This window comes from Lissotriton helveticus, chromosome 6, assembly GCF_964261635.1.
Source record: "Lissotriton helveticus chromosome 6, aLisHel1.1, whole genome shotgun sequence".
NCBI classification, from domain to species: domain Eukaryota; kingdom Metazoa; phylum Chordata; class Amphibia; order Caudata; family Salamandridae; genus Lissotriton; species Lissotriton helveticus.
In genome coordinates this window covers 969,571,140-969,593,351 of record NC_136067.1, presented here as the reverse complement: position 1 = coordinate 969,593,351, position 22,212 = coordinate 969,571,140, and the positions used below count along the sequence as shown (strand labels likewise).

The window sequence follows — 22,212 nt, the reverse complement described above, 5'->3', positions numbered from 1 at the left end:
CGAAAAGAGGTGTGGGATTTTGTATCCTGTGGTGGATTGCAATATCCGAACTACCTTCCTTTTACGTTTGCTAATTGGTGTTAATTTGCTAGGCAACAGTTCAGCCTCCTTGGAAGAAAGAGTTGAATGCACAATTTTTGGCCACTCAACTTTGATGGAAGGGATTTTAATTTTAATCTATCGATTATTTAAACTCTATCTCCCTTATATCCTTAACCCCTGTACAAGAATACACATGCAACTAAAAGACATAAGAAAAAAGTGTCCTGTACATTCATGCAAGTCACAAATTACATTAGGTTATAAACTCAAAAAGCAACAGAAGGCGACTATGGTAGCATGACTGGGAGGTCCTACTGGAGATCAGAATCATATATGTATTAATTTGCTATTTTTTTGTTTTTTGGGTCCCATGTATCAAACGTTCTCTATTTTGGTTGAAGCAGGACATCCTCCAAAAATTTCCTGTAGAAATGCTCAGAAAGATGACACACATGCTGGACGGGAACCATTTCCCATGCTAGGCCAATAAAGGTATTGAGGTTAAAGCAATTGGCTAACTCCAGACAAATATTGTAAATATGTCCTTTCACGTTTTTCATATGCATCTTACATTCTTACTGAAACTATGGAGCCACTTATGCATTGTTCCTCTTAATAGCCTACTCCTCCCTACACTTGTCAAGACTGGTTGATAGCTTCTTACTTTTTGGCTATGCTCTCGATTAATTGTTTTGTTGCCTCTGTTCAGCCGTCTTGTTATTTCTGATAGGCCCTAGGCTGAATGCAGAGCCATTAATGTCCTCCACCGTGTTAACATTGTGTGTTAGTGCAAGTTTAAACTACCTTACTAAGTGACAACCGTATGTATATTCGAGTGAAGTATTAGACATTGCTCCATGTGCATGTCTTCTATTCTAGCCAGCTATGGTACCTCTAGACAGGAGGTGAAGAAATACAGAAAAGAAACAAGAAAGATGCTTTCTTGAACTATGCTTCCACGGTCTGAACTTACCTCCCCACATTCATCAGGACTGCCCTAACTCTCCTTGAGGGGCACGTGGGCACACATCTTCAAAGGACTGTACTTCTCAATGCCTTAAAGAAAGACCCTTTCCGTTCCTAGAACTCCCTAGCGACCCTCTACCCAGGAAAAGTTATTCGATTTACATTGTTAGCCTTTCAGCAGTGGTCTGCTGCAATTGGCTAGGTTTGCACTATATATATATATACCACCTACATATATAGGTAATCATTGTTCTGAAAACTATACCAATGGAGCAGTCTCGCAGTTTTCATAGACCTTGTAAGGAACAAGAACTGATACTGACTAAACCCTGTCTACCCAGAACATGCAGAAAACCAAGATAGCAAGTGAACTGGTGCTTTCACATTACTTTTTCTCCAAACCAGACTTAGGGTGGGGTTCAAGCAACAGTTTTTGTGGTGTCCCAGTACTCCATTTGAGCTGGTGGCTTCCGGTGCTCGGCACCAGCACTTATGGCAGTCTGCCACGTGGTTGTGCAGTTTGTATAACTTGGAGATGAGCACAACTGTTGTTTATTAATCTAATTATACTTTAAAACGAGTAATACCTACCACCCAAGCCATTCTTATGGCTTCGGGGTCCTGGAACAGTAAAGTGTCACACTTATAGGGCAGCTCATAGTAGGTGTGTTGGTGCTGTCAATGGCAGAGATGGCAGGAGCAATCGGTGGCGCAAGCTGCAGTGGCCTCCTGATGAGGGCCCTGGCACTTATTTCTTTTACAAACTAAGTACAGTGATATCCTCCATATAAATAATATATTCATACTTTCATGTCAATATGTTCCGGTGATGTCTACACCTTACATATATCTTTTTCCAAGTTTGGGTTCACTCTGTCATTTTGGGGATATTGGCTAATACAACATTACAAGACCTGTGAGTTTCCACAGCTTCACCTTCTCTGATAATCACCTCTGTTGATAATTAGTTAATGGAATAACACATCTTGACTTCAGCTGCATGCAGCACCATCGTTGCCTATATAATATTGAAAACCCTTATTTTTCTTCATTTGAATAGTTGAGACAAATGCTATACGTGCACTAAAAATGCGCACTTATTCTGTACTACAGTTTGCAAGCGGTTTGTGAACTCTAATGATTTCTCAAGTATAGCATCACAACTACAAAACCAATAAGCTATATTACAGGCTACGTTTCATTGAATTGGTTTGCACACCTAATTTACGCAAAATGCTGATCCATTTACATTATGGTATGAATCACTAATAAATAAGAAGCAATTACGTTGTGAACTGTAATATCCGTGATTTCTCTGGCGTCCATGCAAGTTTCAGCAGTTAATTCACCTTTTAAGTGAGCCATCACCAGGGTGAACTCAAATGTATCACAATATCAGTTTACCGTAACAGCCAGTAACACATGTGCGTTGTAATGTAAAGCGGCCAGATTGTGTTAGTATTTCAAATTATACATGAATGAAAGACTCCGACCCCTTTCCTGTCTACACAAACTTCTGATGCCTTCACTTAATAAGTAGAGCGTTTTTTATCACAACATACGGAAGCGCGTTTATTTAACTCCTGAACCTACTATTGTCAAAAAAATAAAACCTCTTCAGTCCTTTATTTTATAGCACATAAACCTAATGGTTTCGAAACGCAGTTGAGCACTTACAAAATGTGGTGGAAAGCAAATATGCTTATAATGAATGTGAGTATAGACCTACTTTGGTGTGGTCCAACTCTCTGTATCCATTTCTGCTCAAACACCACTTTGCTTCTTGTGTAGCAGAGTTCTATGCAAATTATGCACAGTACAATTCAATTTTGTTTGTAAACGATACTGTGATACCCCATCATCTTATGGCGTTAATCAAACCTAAGTACTTTGTGTTGCAGAATCATTGTTGTTCACATACCAAGTGTTCAGTTCAACCCTATCATGAATATGTATGTTGATGTGATCTATTGACCATTGTTTACACCAGATAATAAAAAGCTTTTCAGTTAGCACACAGGTGACTCTCTGATGTACTTTCCATGCACGCTAAACTCAAGCTATTGAGAATGTGTGTTATAACACTAGCCAAGGCATAAGTGATATTCTGAAATCAGAAGGACCATTGTGTTGTATTGTACTTTATTCAATGATCTAGAAGGCTGGCTGGGGTGGGTGGGTAAGAGGCCATGGGGGTGGGGGGAAGCCAGGAAGGGGAGATGGGGGGGAGGGGGGGAAGCCGGGGAGGTGGGGCGGTGGTTGGGGCTCCATCCCAATCTCAAAGACCATAAACATATTCTGTTCCATGCCACCATCTAGCATTGACAACAAAGAGCATCCAGTGACCTTGTGTAGTTTGTTGAAGTTTCAGACTGTATCCTGCTGGGGGAGGCCGGATCTCTAAGCATAGGCATCTGTTAATATCCCCTCCAGTGAAATGGCCAGACCTAGGGCAGCCACGCGACAAGGGGTACGCACTTGTTCACAGTCAGTCACTGTGCCATTTATCTGTCATTCATTCATGTTTTAATCCATACTTAAGGTCTGGTATGGCCAAGCACTGCCTTAAGATGCTTATCTTTGGAGAAAGCTAAACATTGGCCAACAAGTGTAGCAAGCAGTGGAGGGCAGGAGTTACCAGAAGAGCAGAGGGACTGGGAGGGCTACATTGCAACATTTTGACAGTGTTGTGCCCTCCTTTGCAGATGAAAACTGGGATGATGACCAGCTGCTTGGATTTGTGCCTTGCAATGAGAACTTTGTGACCGGTTGCAACATCATCAACGGGAAATGCGAGTGTGACACCATCCGGACCTGTAACGATCCGTTTGAATTTCCAAGCCAGGATACTTGCCTGACCGCCTTAAGGAGAATTGAAGGTAAGGGCACATAAACCTAATCTTTTAAAAAAGAGTTGGTTGAGAATTTTTTGCTTTTTCCAGACTTAACCTATTTTGCAGGCGTAACAGCTGGCGACCTGCAGCGCAGGCACGGGTATGTAGGCATTGAGACGGTTTTGTGAGTAGGCTGCCAAGGACTGTTAAAATATGAAAGTAAATGATTCTTGTGTGGTCTGGTTCCGTAGACTTTTCATTTACTTGTGAAGGGCAGTTGACAGGCTGCAGCGAGGAAGCGAACGAGTTTGGCTAGTAGCTTGCATTCCTGCAGGGTAGGACCGGTTTTATTCGTGCCACTGGTGTCTGCGAACGAAGCCGCCAAGGAAAGAAGATGAAAAGTTCTAAATGTGGAAAAACTAATTTACAGCGGCATAAAGGTGGTGGTAGGGGTTGTTCCAGAGCAGTTACTTTTTTGCAAAACCACAGTCCCTGTTAAAAGATATGACCCTAAAAGAGGTATGCTTTCCATTTGAAGGTGGCAACAGTGTCTGTGTCCCCTTGTCAAGCATTACACCATCCTCCTGTAACTTTTCCTTCAAAGTTGCTTTGCATGATGGAGTTAATAAGCCCAGTCAATGGCAAGCATGATGTTAAGAGTGCCAATACAGTTAACTAAACAACTGTTGCGTCTGCCATTCCGAGTCTTGCCAGCTTTGCTCTTTGTTTGGTAGTCCTCCTGTTAAGTAACTCTTCTAGTACAGTTTATCCACAGTTTCCTGCTGGATTTAGGTTACTGCACATGCAGCATTGTTTTTAAAGTGGCGCATCCATATGTCTACGAAGGACGCACATGATGTTCTGGAGGTTGCCTGTGTGGAAGCTGTGTTGGTGGTGCAGTAGTGGCCTCGTTATGATGATCTGTGGCACTTTGAAGTCATTTTGGCTTTTTTCATGAAATATTTTTGCTAGTGGGCCTAAAAGTATTTCATGCCTAAATCCATCAAACAGTTAACCATTTAATGTTTGTAAAGTGGCATGTGCTGCATGACACTCCATATGCAGCGTTTTAGTAACTTTTGGCCCATGTGCTGTCTAAGCTCACGTAAGCTAATATGACTTGCAACAGAGTGTACTCATTGGTTATCATGGTTGGCTTCATTTTCACTTTTGTTTGCTCGCTTCTTATTTGTTACATTGGTTGGGCTTTCTTTCCTCTTCTTGTGTTTGTCCCTCACCTGTAGCATGGGCTTATTATTTGTCCCATCCCTCAGCTCATTTTTCCAGGTGTGACTTTTTTCGTTTTGTTGAAGCACTCCACCAGAGTACATGTGTTGTTTAGCTGTGTTCTAGAATTGTGTTACACTCTCTATTCCTCCAGCGAGCTCCTGTTCTCGCGGCCATTTATTTTTGCCCCTGCTGCTCTTTCCATATTCATTTGCTTTCCACCCTGCTTCCTCCGTGTTGCTTCCCCCCACCCACGACCCTGTGTTTCCCACACCTACGCCCCTGTGTTTCCCCACCTACGCCCCTGTGTTGCTTCCCCTGCCCTCGATTGCTTCTCCTAACCGTTCTCTATGCTCCATGTTGCTGAGAGTAGCCCATGTTTCTCCCTTTGTGCTTGACCCTCAGAGAAGCTTTGTATTTGAATCTGCTTCATGGTGGTGTATATTAGGTTTGCCACACCATATGTTCAGACCCCAAGGATGCATGGGTTTGAATATTTGGGAAGTAGGTTTGCAACTGTCTTTAGAGGTGTCTGAAAATGTTCCATTGCTGGGTGATGGTCTTTAAAGACGTTACAGGTAAAGGATGGAGTTGGGTTGCATCTGACAAGGAGGACCTCACAAAGCAATAACTTTGCTTTGGTGAGAGTTGTTGTTTCCCTAAATGCAATGGCTAAGCCACCGCCTCTTTTGCCTATGTGATGTAGCGTAATGTTTTGATAGTCTGGTGGAGCAGCATCATGCATTACTGGAGCTATGTCTTCTCCGAGCCATGGTTCAATTACAAAGTGTAAGTCCGGTTTTGTGTCTGTCACTAGGTTGGAGATTTAGCAGCTGTTCTTAGGCATAGAACGAGCATTTACTAGTAGGCTGTTTAAAGGAACTGTTTTTGAGGTGGTGTGATATTTGCTGCAGGAGAGTTAGCATTGTTGTTTGATTGTTGGTGATGTGCTAATAAAGATTGTATTTGTTCTGGAAGGACTGCAATTGAGTTGTTTTGGGGTGTTATTCTAATCTAACAAGGTTAGAAGGCGTTTTGTAGAGAATGGGTTTGTTGGTGAAGGACTGGTTATATTGAAGGGTGGGCTGTGAAATTGTCTTTGACGGTGTTATGTGGTAGAAAAGGGTATGTAAAGTTATGGAGTGTAGTGTGGTTATCTTTTTCATATGCTGTAGTATCAAGGAGTATGGGTGAGAGGTGGTAATGGAGCACGAGTGTCTGGTTTTATGGCTCTGTATTCTGCAACGGATGATAGACTGGTGTATGAGTAATATGTGCATTTGTGGTTTTGGTGGTTGGTGTTTTTATTGTTTGGAAACTGTTGTAGAGATGGGTGAGTATCTGAGTTATTTGTGTTGGCATTAACTGCATAACTGATGTGTGTAGGTGTGAAATAAAGGAGTTTGGGACTGTGTGAAATAGTTTACAGAGAATTGTTGTGCAAATTGAAGTTTGTTTCTGTGGGGTAAGTATTGTTGATATTGGTGTAGTGACTTGAAATGTAGGGTTTTAATTTGAAGGATTAGTATGGTGTGTATGTTAAAGGAGATGGGAATGGGGCTGGGTGTTAAAGTAGAGTGTGAGAGGGCGGATAGGTTTTAGGAGGGCTTTAGAGTGAGTGGGGGAAGAGAAAGGCTTATTGATGGGAGTGTTATGGACCTCAGGTGGCAAGAATTTAAGGGTTGTTTAGGGGGAGGGTGTGATAGATGGTTGATTAGAGGGCTTGCATGAGAAATTGTGCTTTTTGATGGGCAGGGTGGAACTACAATCAAACAATAGCCACAATCCTTGTCGGGGAGAGCCTCATAATGTCTCAAATTTAACCTGTGCTTAACTCTCTGGTACCTTGGCAAAAAACATCAGTCAGGCCAGGTAAAGTGCAGAGTCCTAAAAGCCAGCAAAAATGGTTCTGAAAAGCAAAGTGTCTGGGGTGACCCTGCAGAGAGGGTCCAACAGCTGGCACAAGCAATATTTGTTGCTAGTAAAGGACAGTGGAAGGGTTTCAGGCAGAAAAGGGATATGATGCATGGCATTGAGAGAAGTATTTATATGGACAGTGTGGGACGGTGACATCGTGGGGATACAGGTTTTACATTGAGGCTTAGCATAGACTTGTGTTGTGGTATAAGTTAAGGGATCAAATGACCCTTGTGTGGATGTAGGGGTGAAAGGTTATGTAGGAGTGCTCTGTAGAAGTGGAGGATAGTGGTTGAATGGAGTAACCTTGTTTGCTGGGATAGCAGGCAGGTGTTTTTTAGAGATTATGTGCATGTTAGTTTGTCTCTACCTGACCAAAAAGGGAAGGAAAGCGTCCTTGTTCCCTTTGCCTCAACACCCCTGCTGAGACGCCCTTGGAAGAGAGCTAATAAAGCCTGGCAGTGAGGCCCAGTTCCCCCATCTCGCAGACCCCCGCTAAACCGACCGAGCCCAGGAGTGACGCAGGACCACATCAGCTTGAAGGATCCAAACGAATCCAGTAACATTCTTAACTTTCGTTTCATTGTGGTTCAATCCATCGCAAGCTGTAAGACAGCCTACTGTGGACTCTTTTCTTTTCCTCCAGCGATAGAGAAAAACAATCTTTTTAAAAAAGCTGTGTCTGACGCAGAAGTAGGCTAAATCTGTGGAACCGCGTAAATTAGCCATGCTGAGCGTGACGCGTTCTGCGCCCGCTATCAGTAATAAACACCTGTTGAGATGCGTGCCGACACCATGCTGGCACCCGAAATCGCCTGGAGCCTTTCGCTTGAATAAACAACGTGCCTCACGAAAGTGTTATTGAACAGTTATCTGAATAATTGTGTTTTCTTTCTTTCAATTATTGGACACTCTTCCGAAACGGAGTTTTTTCTGTTGTAAGAAAAAAAACGGCGAGACCAAAATGCGCTGTAGTGCACGGAATGGGTTGCATATGTTCGACATTGTTCAGTGAGCCAATGTCAATGTGAAAAAGTCCTTTTCGCTTCCCAAATTATGGAAAGCCATAATTAACACAACGAATCAACAAGGAGAAAGTGAGGAGCCTGGCTGTAGAAGTCATTTCAAAACAAATCCCGGCGGTGACGGGTCTTAGTGAGTAAATTGATTGACGTGAGTTGTATAACATTAGTGTGATTGCTTGCGAGTCTGTGGGACTCGGTGAGAAACTTAAAGGGGATGTGTTTAAAATTTCACTCGCGAATGAAAAGTGACGAAGAGAGCCAATCTTAATTCAATGACATCCCTTGACCTGGCCACTGCACACACAGACGCATTTGTTACCAAGAATCGAACTTCAGTATTGGTACACAGCATACATTGACATCAGTGGGTGATTGTTCACTGCCATATTAGTTAACTCTGATTAAATATCACATAATCGAAAAACACATGTGCACCGGTACTGAGGTTTAGGTAAATGTTCAGTAGAGTTGAAAGTCGAGATGCAAATTAAATAAACATTTGCAATGCAATAGAGCTCGCGTTTACAAGAGTTTGAACTATTGGCATTGTAAAATGACAATGCCTTTTATTTGTGTTGTTTTTAAAACGGATAAATAAAAGACATTGTCAGACCTATTGCATTGCAAATGCGTTCGTGATATATATATATATATATATATATATATATATATATATATATATATATATATATATATATATATATATATATATATATATATATTTTTTTTTAAAGTGATACGAGAGAGCTTGTCCCAACAGCAGGCAGGACAAAGCTATTTGAGGAAATAGGGCTCATATTAAAACCTACCAAGTAACAACACAAGTAACAGGGGGTGACGCCATGGGAGGTTACCAAATGAGACAATGCAGTATTAAGGAGGGGCTTATAAGCCTATTGACCAGTGAACAGCCACAGTGTCAAGTGGATAAGGACACAAGCCAATGAAAAATATGGGTGGAGAGTGGAGGCGCTTCAAGACCCTACCTGACTACAGCATGCCTGGCAGAGCAGCGAATGTGCTGCCCAGGCTCGACCGAAAAAGGCATTTACTCAAAAATTGTTGAACAGCGTTGCATGTGCCTAACCATATTAAAGAACATGACACACTTTAAGAATGCATATGAGGGCAAACTTGACCAGAAGGGAGCATTCCAAGGAAGTATGGCTATTGGAAAATAAAGCAAACAGCAGCCAAAGGCAGCATCAAATGCAAATAAACTACGGTCAGCAGCTAGGTTGAAGGTAATGAGATCTTTAGTGAGATAAATGTCAGTCAAGTCTGAAGGTGAGGATCCAGAGCAGAGCCGGACTAGGAACCAAAAGTACACTAATCCTTCAAAGTGTTTTTCTGCCATCCCCGCACGGAACAGAGTCTGCCAGTCCCTCCTCAGGCAGGTTTCACCCAGTCTTTCAAGAAACTTTTGGAAATGGTACCAAACAGTGTCTCAGACTGTAGATTTTTTTTCCAAATGTTTTGGCTGGAATGTCTTAGGTTTTCCAGGTGACTCTGAAAGAGCATTACGTATTCCAGTACTTCGGAATTTGCCTCGGTGCTCTGGAACAAAGTTTTTCCAAAGTAATGCGTCATCTATGTGTGTAAAAGAAAAAATGCTTTGCGCAAACATTCTACAAGAGAGGCAGTGCATATCTGATACACTGCCCGAATGAAGTCTGAAAATTCCTTTAAAAATACCTAGCTTAAGATAAATAACAAAAATAAATAATGTGGCAGGTCATAATGTACTTTCCTGTGCCATTATAAGTACATCAGAATGTTTGTTCAAAGAAATTGTATTGTCATAAATATACTTGTATATACTAGTCAGCCAGAGGGTGTGTGCTGTGTGCTTCTAGTCATCCAACCTGGAGATGCCAAAGGAAAACTCCTTTGCAGGTGTTTGTGCCTATGTGCACTTGTACTGTAGTAGTCTCCTCCATTCGACAAAGAGCTTGTTCTTTCTGTGTTAAATAGATTATCTGTCAAATGGGGCTGCCTTCTGCAGTCCGGCCTCAGGCTGCTGGTTGGCTAGGCGTCCATGAAATGTAGGGTGTGGGCCACTAGGGTGATGTTTGAGGGCTCCATTGAACACTTCCAATGCTTGTTGGTTTGCCCCTGTTGTTCTTTTTATCCCTGATCCAGAACACAATCCTACAAAAACTATTAATTTCATGTTCATCTATGTCAAAAAAAGAAAGTACGATCATCATATATACTTCTTCTTGCCCAGTCATGAAAAACTAGGATATCCCGAATATCATGAACTGGCATATGGTGCACAGGACAGTGGTTATTTGGTCCACTTTTTTGCCACACTGCAACCTCCTCCTCCTCAAAGCTAAATGTCTTCCAATTTTGTAAATATAAAACGAATGTAAAAGCAATAAGGGGGAAAAAAATCATAACAATCGGTTGATTTTACAAAATCGAAACACCAGCAGTCCAATGCCTGCCCTGCGACTGCTTTTATTGCGTTCGCTATAGCCTGTATGCATGCAAATGGATTAATGTCGTTTTACCTGAACTCCCCTTCTCCCCCCCCTTGAGGAGAACACATTTTACTAAAAATCTTTAAAAATACCAGTGAATGGCTGACCCTGATTTTTTTTGTATTTTTTATTTTGGACTTTTTATTCTAGGCTGTTCGTGCAGACTTATGTAAAGTAAAGTCCACATTTGTAAAGCGCACAATCACCCGTAAGGGTCTCTAGGCGCTGGGGGGCCGTCGGGAAGATTAAGCGAGCTATTGCCCAGAGTCACATGGTGCTGGGCTGACCTGCCGCCGGAGCCGGGGATCGAACCGTGGTCCCCAGATTCCAGCGTCTATGTAAATCATATAAGATCTTATTGGAGCTTGAGCCTGCTAATTTCTTACCATTAGTTGGCTGTCCTGTCACTCTTATTTGCCTGCCTCTCATTTGTGTCCCAGCTTGTCTATCATGTGTTTATCCATCCCATAGAGTCCTGCCTCTTTTCAATCACTTGATTGGTAGGCCTTTATGCACCCACTGCTTGCTTTTCAAAAATAACTTTTTCGGTCCCACTTTACAGTGCATACACTGTACTGCAATGGGTATTGTTTACAATTCATTGGGCTTACAATCCGCCAACAGCATACCATTAGTTGTTTTCGTTGTCACTCTCATTTTGCAAACTCTCGGTTGCTTTGCTCTCGAGGGCTTCCCTTCTTTTCTGGTGTTAACGTCTTCCCTGGTGTTCACTTCTTCCTGGAGCAGGTTCCTAGCAAAGGTGGTGTTCTGCGTCTTCTTGCAGCGCACCCCTATAACCACTTTATAAGTGTTTCAGCATTATTCCTGAATGTGCAGTCTTCTTTATTACTTTTAACACATGCATATGACTTCTTATTTTTGTTGTTTTCTCCCTATCTGCCATCTCTATTGACACTTTGGTTACTTATACCCACACCTGTACCACTCTACTGTGAGCCACTCCACGCCATGCCACTATGCACTACTCCACTTTACCCTACTCTACTCTAAGCCTTAACACTCCACTCTAGCCCAAATCACTATAAGCTACTGTACTCCACTCTAAGCCATGCCATTCTACACCACACAATGCCACTCTATGGCACCTTGCGCCTCTCTACTCTACGCCACTCTAATCCACTCTTCTCCATACCACTGTGTTCCACCCCCCGCTCTGACACTCTAAGCTACTCCACTCTTCACTGCTCTACTCTTTAACACTCTGTGCCACGCCACTCTACACCTTTCCTCTGCATTACTGTACACAACTCTACGCTATTCTACTCTACATCACTCTACTCCATTATTCGCCACTCTATGCTTCTCCACTATTCTACACTACTCTGATCTACGCTACTCTACACAATGCCGCTCTATACTACTCCATTCCACATAATGCAACTCTACCGCACTCATCATCACTTCATTCTGTGCCGCTCCATTCTACGCCACTCCTCTGTGCGTCACTCCATTCCACTCCATTTTTAGGTCTCGGACTGGGGTCGGAGAATTAATGTTCTTTAGTAGCGCTTTGGATTCCCCCCCCCCTCCCTCACCCCTCAGGACTGCCCCGTCCGAAGAGGGGAGAGCGGAAGCCAGGGCTTCAGCGGCCGAGGGGCTCCCCTCCCTCGGCCTCCCCATCACCTCCTCGCACAGGTACCGGTCATAAACATAAGGTCGAGATGGCAGTAGATGAAAGCACCCATGTAGTAGTATGTCCCCGGCTTGGGTCATCTATTTTTGCACCACGCCTTGTCAACTCTGCTCCTCTCCGACCTAGAAGGTGTGACACAGGTGCACCAGGTTTCTGCTGGCTGAGGGTACTGATACTGGCCCTATGGCCAGTACTTTAATAGGGCGAGGTAAGCTTATTGTTAGAGGACAGGGAGCACTCCAGAGTCAAACCTTCATTTTGCCCGGAGCGCTAAACATTCATGCCTCGTTCCCGAGTATCCCATTTCCGAGGTGAGTACTCTCACCAAGCTGACTTCATTCAGGTGGCCTAATTGGCAGCTGTTTCTAGTTTTTGGTATTCAGCATGATGTGCATTACCCCCTTGTGGTGTGCCCAGCAGCCAGATAAAAAGTAAGTTCGTTATGGGGATAAACAATTTATGCCATGTTAGATGCCCAGGATCTGGTAATCTTGGAACGTTAAAACAAAGGCTATGGAGTTGAAAGGCTTTTACGGGTGGCTTGTTATTCCACTGTTGTCAAGCCTGTAGATGAGTGTTTCCAATTTCCTATCGAAAAATGATGTCTGATGCCATAGATTAAATCTGTTTATTATGAAATGGTTTGACAAATGCAGTAGTCTAACATTTCTTATGAAAAGCATAAGGTAAAGCTAACAGGTCTTTAAGGGTGGCTTTTTGTTACACTGTGGTAAAGTCTGCAGAAGTATTTTGGAACATGGAATCTCACACATTACAATAGTCAGCAAGAGTTTTGGTGTTTAGCCCCGTCTGACAAGCCCCCCGGAGTAGATTTTCATTGTGATAATCCAATTTTATGCATGTGATTTAGCTTTGTGTGTATATTAATCCAATTTTTTTGGTCCGGCTTGTCATATTTAGCTATTTTCCAGGCTCTTGTAGTCAGAATTTGTTTTGAAAAACATGCATCCATATACATTTCTAGAGGGGCCATGGAGCATTCCTTTTCGTTGGTCTGTTCTAATATCACTCACATTCTGTTTGTGACGTGTTAACATATAGAATGTGACAATGGGTCAGCCCACTTCTGCCATTGATTCTCATGGCCTGTGAGTGACTGCAAGTTGCCCGATCACACGTACCCCTCTGAGTGTGTCAGTGCCATGGCTTGTGTGTCGGTCCTTTAGTTTCCAGCTGTCTTCTTTCATAGATCATCTTTATTAACTTTCTTTTCCTTTTTAGGTCGAGGCTACCGTCGCACTGCGAAGATTTTATGACTTATACAGTGGGGCTTTAACCCACCTCTCTCTTCCATTGGCTAGCTTCGTAAATGGAGGCTAGCCATTGGAAGAGATGTGCGTCACTCGGTTCAGGCCCCAGCTTGAGCAGATTCGGGGGCGTGTTTTGCATTTTTTAATCAGTGACGCCATCCGTCACTCAGCAAAAAAACACGCCCCCGAATCGGGAAAAATACGATGCTTTCTCCGAGGCATTTCTGCCTTGCCTCGGAGAAAGATGGTGGTTCCCTGCTTATTATAGAAGAGATGGTGTCCTTCGTGCGGGCTTCCTTTAAGTTCCTACTTTCCTGTTTTCATAGAACTATTCTAAGGGTCGTTACTATGAACATTGGTGTTCCATCTGTTTAAGATCGTAAGTCCCCTACCGCACAGTCTGGGGTGTGCAATGCTCAGCGTGCACAGTGCTGCCTTTTAACTCTTCCGGCAAGTGAATTAACACAAAAACAAACTTTCCCCAAATATTCGAGGACTAGGGTTTTAATATTAAAGTATACTGTCCTCAAAAAGGAAGGGGTGCAGGTGTTTCCACGGAAATTATCGAAATGCAGGCAGACAGACGGGGAACGTAACACAGAAGCAGTGTTCTGCCCGTTCGCAGGCGCAGAGCCAGCAGGAAGTGATCCGATACCTGTGGAAGGCCGTCGCTCTGCGCATGCGCTTGGACTATCAAGGAGGACAGTAAAGATGCCGCTGTACGAGGGACTGGGAAGTGGAGGCAAGAAGACTGCTGTTATTATAGACTTGGGGGAAGCCTTCACCAAGTGGGCGTCTCGGACTATGGAGTGAATGTGAAGAAAGAAGATTATGTTCTTTTGGTAACCTGCATTCTGGACCAAGCGCCAGGAAGATAAACCCTGCTATTTTAGAGAAGGGGTGGGTGGATGTAATATTACGTTTTGTGATTTTTCGCTGATAATGTAACAGAGTAGACAATAAAAGCAACATACTTATGAATTGCTTTGCGCAGTGAGCCTAACTTCATTTTGAGCAGGGGACACCTATATGGGGACAGAAAGTAGGGGTTGCTCCCAGCATTCCAGTTTGTAGAAATGTATATAGGAAGGACATTTTGAAGCCTATATGACGTAATAACAAATGTCACGGCTTTTGTGGAATGTAATGATTAAAAAAAAAAAAGGCCAAGAAGGCAAAGTGACATTGGCTTTAAACCTATACATCTCCGCTATTTCATGTGCTTTCTCCTCGCCCTATACATGCAGTTTGACAGGGGTTGGCATTGGAATTACATCGTAATCAGTCAGGGCACAAGCCCTATAAGAAGATGTAGGGGGACTGGCCAATTTGCAGGCAATATGCAAGTGACATCATGACGCGTGCCAACACAGCCCATGACGTCAAGACATGTGACATCTCACATGGCCTCACAGGAAGTGACCTCACTGAAAGACTCTGCATTAGGATGAGTAGCGCTATAAAAGAAATAAAATAGCGCTATTTATATTGTTATTTGTGTAAATACTGGGACAGACCATTCCATCTGACATTCTTACAATGCGTGCATTGCCATTCAGGGACTGATAAAAGTAAAAAGCATGCATCTCTTAAGTATCTGTGAAGAGATAACAAGCTGTGTGCTTTTGTTTCCTCTCCTGTGCATTTGCATTTAAGTGAGAGGTTCCAGGCCGCCTCCCGTCTGATTGTTTACCATCTAAATGTCCTGTTGGTCATGCTCCCCCCCCCCACCCCTGGGTCTCTCTTTCACAGTTGTGGCTTTCTGACGAAACTAGCGCTGGGACGCCCCAATTGAGCCAGCCATGCGCCTTACAAATCACATAACATATCTAATGTATTATTACCAGGGGGTGCTGCGATGTTGTGGGCTGCATCAGTTGTTGTGCCAGGTTGCCCATTGGAACTGTGTTTTTGAATCTGGGAATTACTTTCTGATAACACTGTGGCTGTTGAATATGTGTGTGTGTGTGTGTGTGTGTGTGTGGCTCTCTGTGTGTGTGTGTGTGTGTGTGTGTGTGTGTGTGTGTGTGTGTGTGGCTCTCTGTGTGTGTGTGTGTGTGTGGGGGGGGGCTCTCTGTGTGTGGGGCTGTGTGGGGCTCTATGGTTAGCTTTTTTTGTGGGTGGCTCTGTGTGTGTGGGTGGCTCTATGTGAATGACTGTGGGTGGCTCTGTGTGTGTGTGTCGGTGGCTTTGTGTGTGTGGCTCTGTGTGTGGGTGCAAATGCAATAGGTTTCGCATTTGCAAGAGATTAAGCTATTGGCATTGTAAATTACAATGCCATTTATTTATGTTTTAAAAACAAAAACATAAATAAAAATAATGTCATGAGCAATGCCAGTAGCTCTAACTTTAACAATGCCGAGACCATTGCATTGTAAATGCTTGTTACTTTAAGCTATTGTACTCCATGCAATCTATTCCAATCCAGCATACTCTGTGCCTCTCTTTTCTACTCTGGCACTCTATGCTATTCTACTCTGCCATTCCACTCAATCAATCAGGATTTATAAAGTGGGGTTAATCACCCAATAGGGGACCCAGGCGATTGCAGGAGGCTTATTCCAATAGCCAGGTTTTGAAGTCCATTTGGAATTCCAGAAGTAAGGTGATACTCCGGAGGTGTGTGTGGAGGTTGTTCCAGGTCTTTGCTGCGATGTGAGAGAAGTAGCGTCCTCCACTTCTGCTTCAGGAGATGCGGGGAGAATGGGCAAGTGATAGGTAAGCGGAGCACAGTCTTCTCGACTGTTGGTGGAAATACAGGCAGTGGTTAATGTATGAGGGTCCTTGGTTGTGTAGTTGAGCAGCTTGAATTATCATCTCTTCTGTATGGGGAGCCAGTAAAGTTGCCTAGGGTGTGGTGTGATGCCACTCAACTCTGTGCCACTCCATTCCACTTTACATCACTCTACAACACAGTATGCCACTCCTCTATACTTACTCCACTCTACCCTACTCCTCTCCACTGTACGCCTCGGGGCAGCATGTTACTCCAATTTACTCTACTCAACCTTGCGTCGCTCTACACTGCACCACTCCACTGCTCCTCTATCTTCTTCACCACACTATTCCACATCACTCTACACTACTGTACGCCACTCTACCCTGCTCCACTCTCCCTAGGCCACTATACCCTAACCTAACTTACCCCACCATACCCCTCTCCAATCTATGCCACTAACTGTTATCCATGCTGACCAGTAGCCATGCTGCTGTACAACATGGCTAAAAGACATTGGCAACGCCAATGGCTCTCACATAGGCAAGACCTATGAATTAGCTTTGCCAATGCTCATTTCCTTTTGGTTAAACCCTCCTTGGGAATGCATGTTTTTTCCCAGCAGTCTCTATCATGTACTTCTTTCCCCCTGCACTCTGCGTTACTCTGTCTGTGTGCTTCTCTCTGCGGCTTCCATGTTGTGCAAACCCTTGTGCACCCCCAATGCCCCAGTTGCTTTCTTGCCCTTATGCTTCTTCCTTGCCCGCTACATGTTGCTCTCCCACTTGTTGCTTCTCCTCTTCCCACCCATTCGATCCATTTTGCTTCCGGACCCTCCTGGTGTTGCTTCCGGCCCGGTTGGTGTTGGTTCTGCACATTCAGCCAACATTGCTTCCCCCCTCACTTGTGTGGTGCGCACATCTAAAAAATTATGTAGGCGGTAACATCAAAAGTTTTTTTATTTTTTTATTTTTAACGATGCTGAGGCTGTGCAGCATAGTTCAAAAACGTTGGTAAAGACAATAGGTCTCAAAGCCAAGACCACCTGTCCTTAACAGTGCTAGTTTAATACTGGGTAACAATATGCATCTATTTGCTTCTTCACAGTACCTGCACCCTTCAGAGGTGTATGTAGAGTCTTCCTCAGAGGTGACAGTGCTCGTGGGCCGACTTTGGTGCTTCTTCATTCTCTAGCTGGCCTCCAAGTTTTAGTTTGCCAGTTTTTTTGGCATTGCACCACATATAGGTGGCTTATCAAGTCAACGTTTACAATATTAATCTTTATGGCGGTTAATAATACAAAATAAAAATAGCGTAGTGTAGAGCAGCTGAATGCTTCTCTTTAGAAACCATATTGGCTAAAATGCCAGTGTGGCCAAGACTAGGGGGTGACGCACATATGGCGGGATGCTGGTCCTGATGCAGGGGCTGGTGGCCGATGACCCCACCTGCACCAGCCTATAAAACGCGCAGGCATGGTCATTGGGCGCATAGTTACCCACAAGTGTTAAAACACTTCCGGGCCACCTGGAAGTGGTTCAGCCGATCCCTGCCCATTTAAAAGGGGCGGCGCAGCAGTCTTCTCACCGCTCGCCGTCTCCAGAGGTCTGATGCCGCCGGCTGCACCCACATTAAGGGGCCTGAACTCGGCAATACAGGACCATAGGAACAGGAGACCCGTAAAGGGGAATGCCAGTTGCTACACTGGATTTGTGTTACTCTAGCAAATTTGAAGAGATAATTGAGACCCTTGCTTGAAATTGCTGACAATGGGTTGCACTCTTTCCTCTCCGTTATTTCATAGTAAGACTTTTCATGAAAAATTCCCCCCATTTGGTGATCCCAACACTTCTGCATTTAGCACAATAGTCAAGAGTATGCGACTTTGTTAACCATGGGTCGCATCTCTATCAATATTTAAATGTTTCCTAAAACAGTTTGATGCGCAGACGTTTTGCTCGACCCTTTCAATTGGTTGCCAGTTTGCATTTAACAGCTGTAGCCATTTCAACATTTGCTGTGCATCTGTTTTTTGTGCATGAAAGCTTTCATCCACCTCCCCCTTTTCTTTTTTCCTGTGTAATTGGCTGACCCACAAAGGGCGCATAAATTAAGGAAATTATGTGCCTGACACAGCACAATTCTTCATTTGAAAATGTGTTGTGCTACCCAGAATTCTGCATTTTCTCGCATTATAAAGATTGGGAGACGACGTGGCATTTGAAGACTGCAGGCCTAATGGTATTTGTGGCTGTTTTTTAAACTGCGATTTATTATGATATATTACATGTATTGAAGAGCGCACTTAAGCGAAATCCTCTTTCTTTTTACATGTTGTAGCTCTTTCATTATGGGAATGGCTACTTATCGGTGTGCCTGGCGGCTTAGTTTAAGGAGCAAAACGTGCAGCCTTGGAAAAGGTCCGTCCAGGCAAAAAAATGGGATTTATTGTATTGTAATATTTGTGTAGCTCTTCGCACCCCTCGCTAACACTGTTAGGCTTGGAGGGAAGCAAGTAGTCTGAGAGATAATCTTGTTCTGCTTTCAATTAACATCCCGAAGAGGCTACTCCCGTTTGTCGAGTGTGGTTATGGCTTTAACAAGATAGGTTGAGTGATACATAGAAGATACACACTTCTAATACGGCAATCAATTTTTGGTGGTAAATATAGTGAATGTTTGTGCAAACCCAATGAAATAACACTTATTTGACTGTTCAGGTCCCCTGAAGAAACTGTTTCAAAGAATGCGTGCAAATAAGTCTACGAGTTTGATATTGGTGGACTCCTGAATGCTGCAGAGTGTTGCATCTCTTAAGAGAGGGCATCCTAACCACAGCAATGGGCCATCAGCACCATTTTAAGATTTTTCCACAGTACCATATCGTGGAATAAGAGAAAACCCATAATGACAACCTGTAATTGTATCCACTACGTGCCAATACTACGCATACCGTGGTTCACTTACAATGGAAACTGTGTTCCTTCTATGGGGTTACAGGCACATCATCAATGTCTCACTACAACTTGAATGGTGTGTTGCTTTTTACAATTATCAGAGAGTTCCAGTCAATGGAAACTGTGTTCCTTCTATGGGGTTACAGGCACAGCATCAATGTCTCACTACAACTTGAATGGTGTGTTGCTTTTTACAATTATCAGAGAGTTCCAGTCCTGAAGAAAGCCCCTGGCACATGTTTTGGGCAATTTGAAGGGATAAAGCATGTCAACCGAACAGGAAGGCTATATTGATCCTCTTCCAATCTCCATTAGGTTGTCTTAGTTTTCTTCGCTACACCATACAAACCCCACGTCTGCGATTGTGAGTCCTCCTAGTTACTCAGTGGCTTCCTTGCCATTGTTTTTTAAGAGCTGTAATCCATATTGATAGAATTTCCCAACCGGTTTGAGGAAGGACCCTGTGATGAAGCATGCCACCTGGATGGGTGTGGGCTTTCTTCCTTTGAAAACCGAAACCCCTGCCCATTGGTCAGTTAGGTTTGAAAGTTCCAAACACAGCTCCCCTCGAAAGCTGGTCTATCCTTGAGGAGAAGCAGTTTGGGTTCCGACCGGGGCATGGCACCGAGTTGTCCCGGATTACTGTGCTGGATGAACTGCGGATGAGGGTAGATGGAGGCCAGATGACAGTCTTGATAATGCTCGATCGATCAGCTGTGTTTTGTACTGTCTGCCGTTCATTCTTATTGGACAGACAAGCAACAATTGTATTGGGTGGCACAGTCCTGAAATGGATTGAATCTTATCTAATAGATCGATGTCAGGCTGTTGATCTGCCACCTTATCACACCGAATACAAAAACTTGCCCCGGGAGTTAATTAAGGAGACGGTAACAGCTTTTTAGAGAGCCATGGTTGAAATCAGTGAGTGGGTGAATACCAACTCAGTCAAACTTAACAGGAATAAAACTGAGTTCCTTTGTTATGCATGACACTTCCCCCACAGTTTCTGGCCACTTTCTTTGGAGGAGGCGCTATTGACTCAAGATTCAGTTTGTAACATTGAGGCTGTGTTGACAGTAAATCGTCTCTGGAGAAACACATTATTAAAGTGCAAATGGGGGTGGGGTCGCACAATACTCGCACACCAGCGGGATCGCCCCTAAGGACTGTGGTAAGTGTAGTTCGTGTTCTGCGATGCATCTTATTTCGAATCTCTGCTATCTCTGCTATCTTCGCTATCTTCGCCATCTCTGGACACGTGTTTCGGGGTATTTACCCCTCATCAGCAGGGATTAGGCTGTGTTCTGGGGTTGCCGGTGGCTGCCAAATATTGCCAGGTTTAGTACCACTCAGGCTCGCAGGTGCGTGGTCCCAGGCTCGTCAGCCAACTGCTCGAGGGAGCTTTAACATTACAAATGGGGGTTAGCGAAGATAGCAGAGAATCGAAAGAAGATGCATCGCGGAACACAAGCTACACTTACCACAGTCCTTGGGGGCGATCCCGCTTGTGTGTGAGTAGTGTGCGACCCCACCCCCAATTGTAACATTATTAAAGTGGCAGGCATGTGCATTGCGTTACTAAGTAGTCCTAGAAAAGTGCTCCCCTTATTGTCCCCCTCCCCAAATCCAAAACTATGGTGGTGCAGAGTTTCATACTGAGCAGACTGGACTATTGTAATGCCCTACTTCTCGGAGCACCTGAATACTTGATTAAGCAATTGTACAGATTACAAGTAGCAGCGACTAAATTGGCACTGAATAGACCTCATAGGTCAGCAATGCCTTGTAGGAATTAAACTGGCTTCCGCCGAAGCAGAGGATTACATTCAAAGCCATGTGAATTGTTTTCAAGGCTCTACAAAGATATGGTCCTGTTCCCCACGCAATCTAGATTTGGAAGATACAATCCTCCAAGATCTCTCTGATCAAGCACTGCAAACTTGTCTATATCCACAAGTACCGAAGATCAAGCCAAGGGGACTGGGTGTTTTTCATTAAAAGCAGCTCCGTTATGGAATGAGCTTCTGTACTTACTGAGGGCTTTATCTGAACTGTTGCAGTTCTGAAGGGCCTTGGAGACCTAGATGTTCCCGAAGTTAATTCCACTACTCAGTTGGAAATTGGTATGTGCTCTCTAAGCAAGATAAGTTCTTTGTATGCTAGCACCAGGATACCATTTTTGCTGACAGTTCGATTCTTTATAAATACTATAAATAAATCTCATAGTCATTCTTGTATTTATGGGAACTGTTGCAGCATGAACATGTGGTCTTGACTTTTTTTTTACCTAGGTTTCGAAAAATCCCAATTTTACTGGTCTGCAATTTGTGTGAAGAGTGGTATTTTCTTATGCTGTTTGAGGGGAATCCAAGCAAACCTCTTTATTGTCCATGTTTGGACATGGTAGTCTGGTCTCCAATCACTGATCTACCAAAGATGTAAACAGATGAAGTATTTCCATTCTTTGTCTATTGTGTGACACTGGTGTCGATAATTGAATACTGTTGAATGAGTTTTGGTACAAGATAGCAATATGGCCAAACTTTGCAGCTTTAGCAGACAACTAGGTCATTTGTAGATCCATTTTTGCTATTGGGTGAGAAGACAATGTTCTCAAATGCCAGTCGGGCAGCAATATGAAATTTCACTTTGATTGTTCTTAAAAGCCAGATACCACATCTGCTCTTATTGTGGGGCGTGGCTCCAGTGGGGTTGCAGAAAGCTTTCAGTGGAACGTTATGATGAATGTTTAATCGTTATCTGAATCTATATTTTATTTACATTACTTTATTTGCACACATGTTATGTAGGTGGAGCTATAATCATTCTTTTGGAGGGGGGTAGTAGCATCACAAAAAATGTTTGCATGGTCATGCTCTGCTGTTATGCCTGTTTGAGGCCTTAAGGGATTCACTCTTTTGAAAACACTGTACAGCTCAAATATATAGTCCCTTGGTTAACATGGGTTATCCTGTGTTTTTAGGTCAAGCATGCGAGACCTTTTGTATATACTTTAGTATATACTTTTATTTGTATGTACTTTGTGGGCCCTGGAGATCACCCCTAGGACTAGTCTGCTTCCGGACTTTTTTTTCTGTTCGACTGCCTCTT

The 22,212-nt window shown here is 43.5% G+C and overlaps 1 protein-coding gene across 1 annotated transcript in view; it reads left to right on the top strand.

Moving 5' to 3' along the window:
- CRIM1 (cysteine rich transmembrane BMP regulator 1) overlaps positions 1 to 22,212 on the top strand; it is a 937,771-nt gene that overhangs the window by 29,293 nt on the left and 886,266 nt on the right. Inside the window, exon 2 of the mRNA XM_078648622.1 lies at positions 3,714 to 3,887. Within this exon, the coding sequence (XP_078504748.1) occupies positions 3,714 to 3,887 (174 nt within the window). The remainder of the gene's footprint in view (positions 1 to 3,713; positions 3,888 to 22,212) is intronic.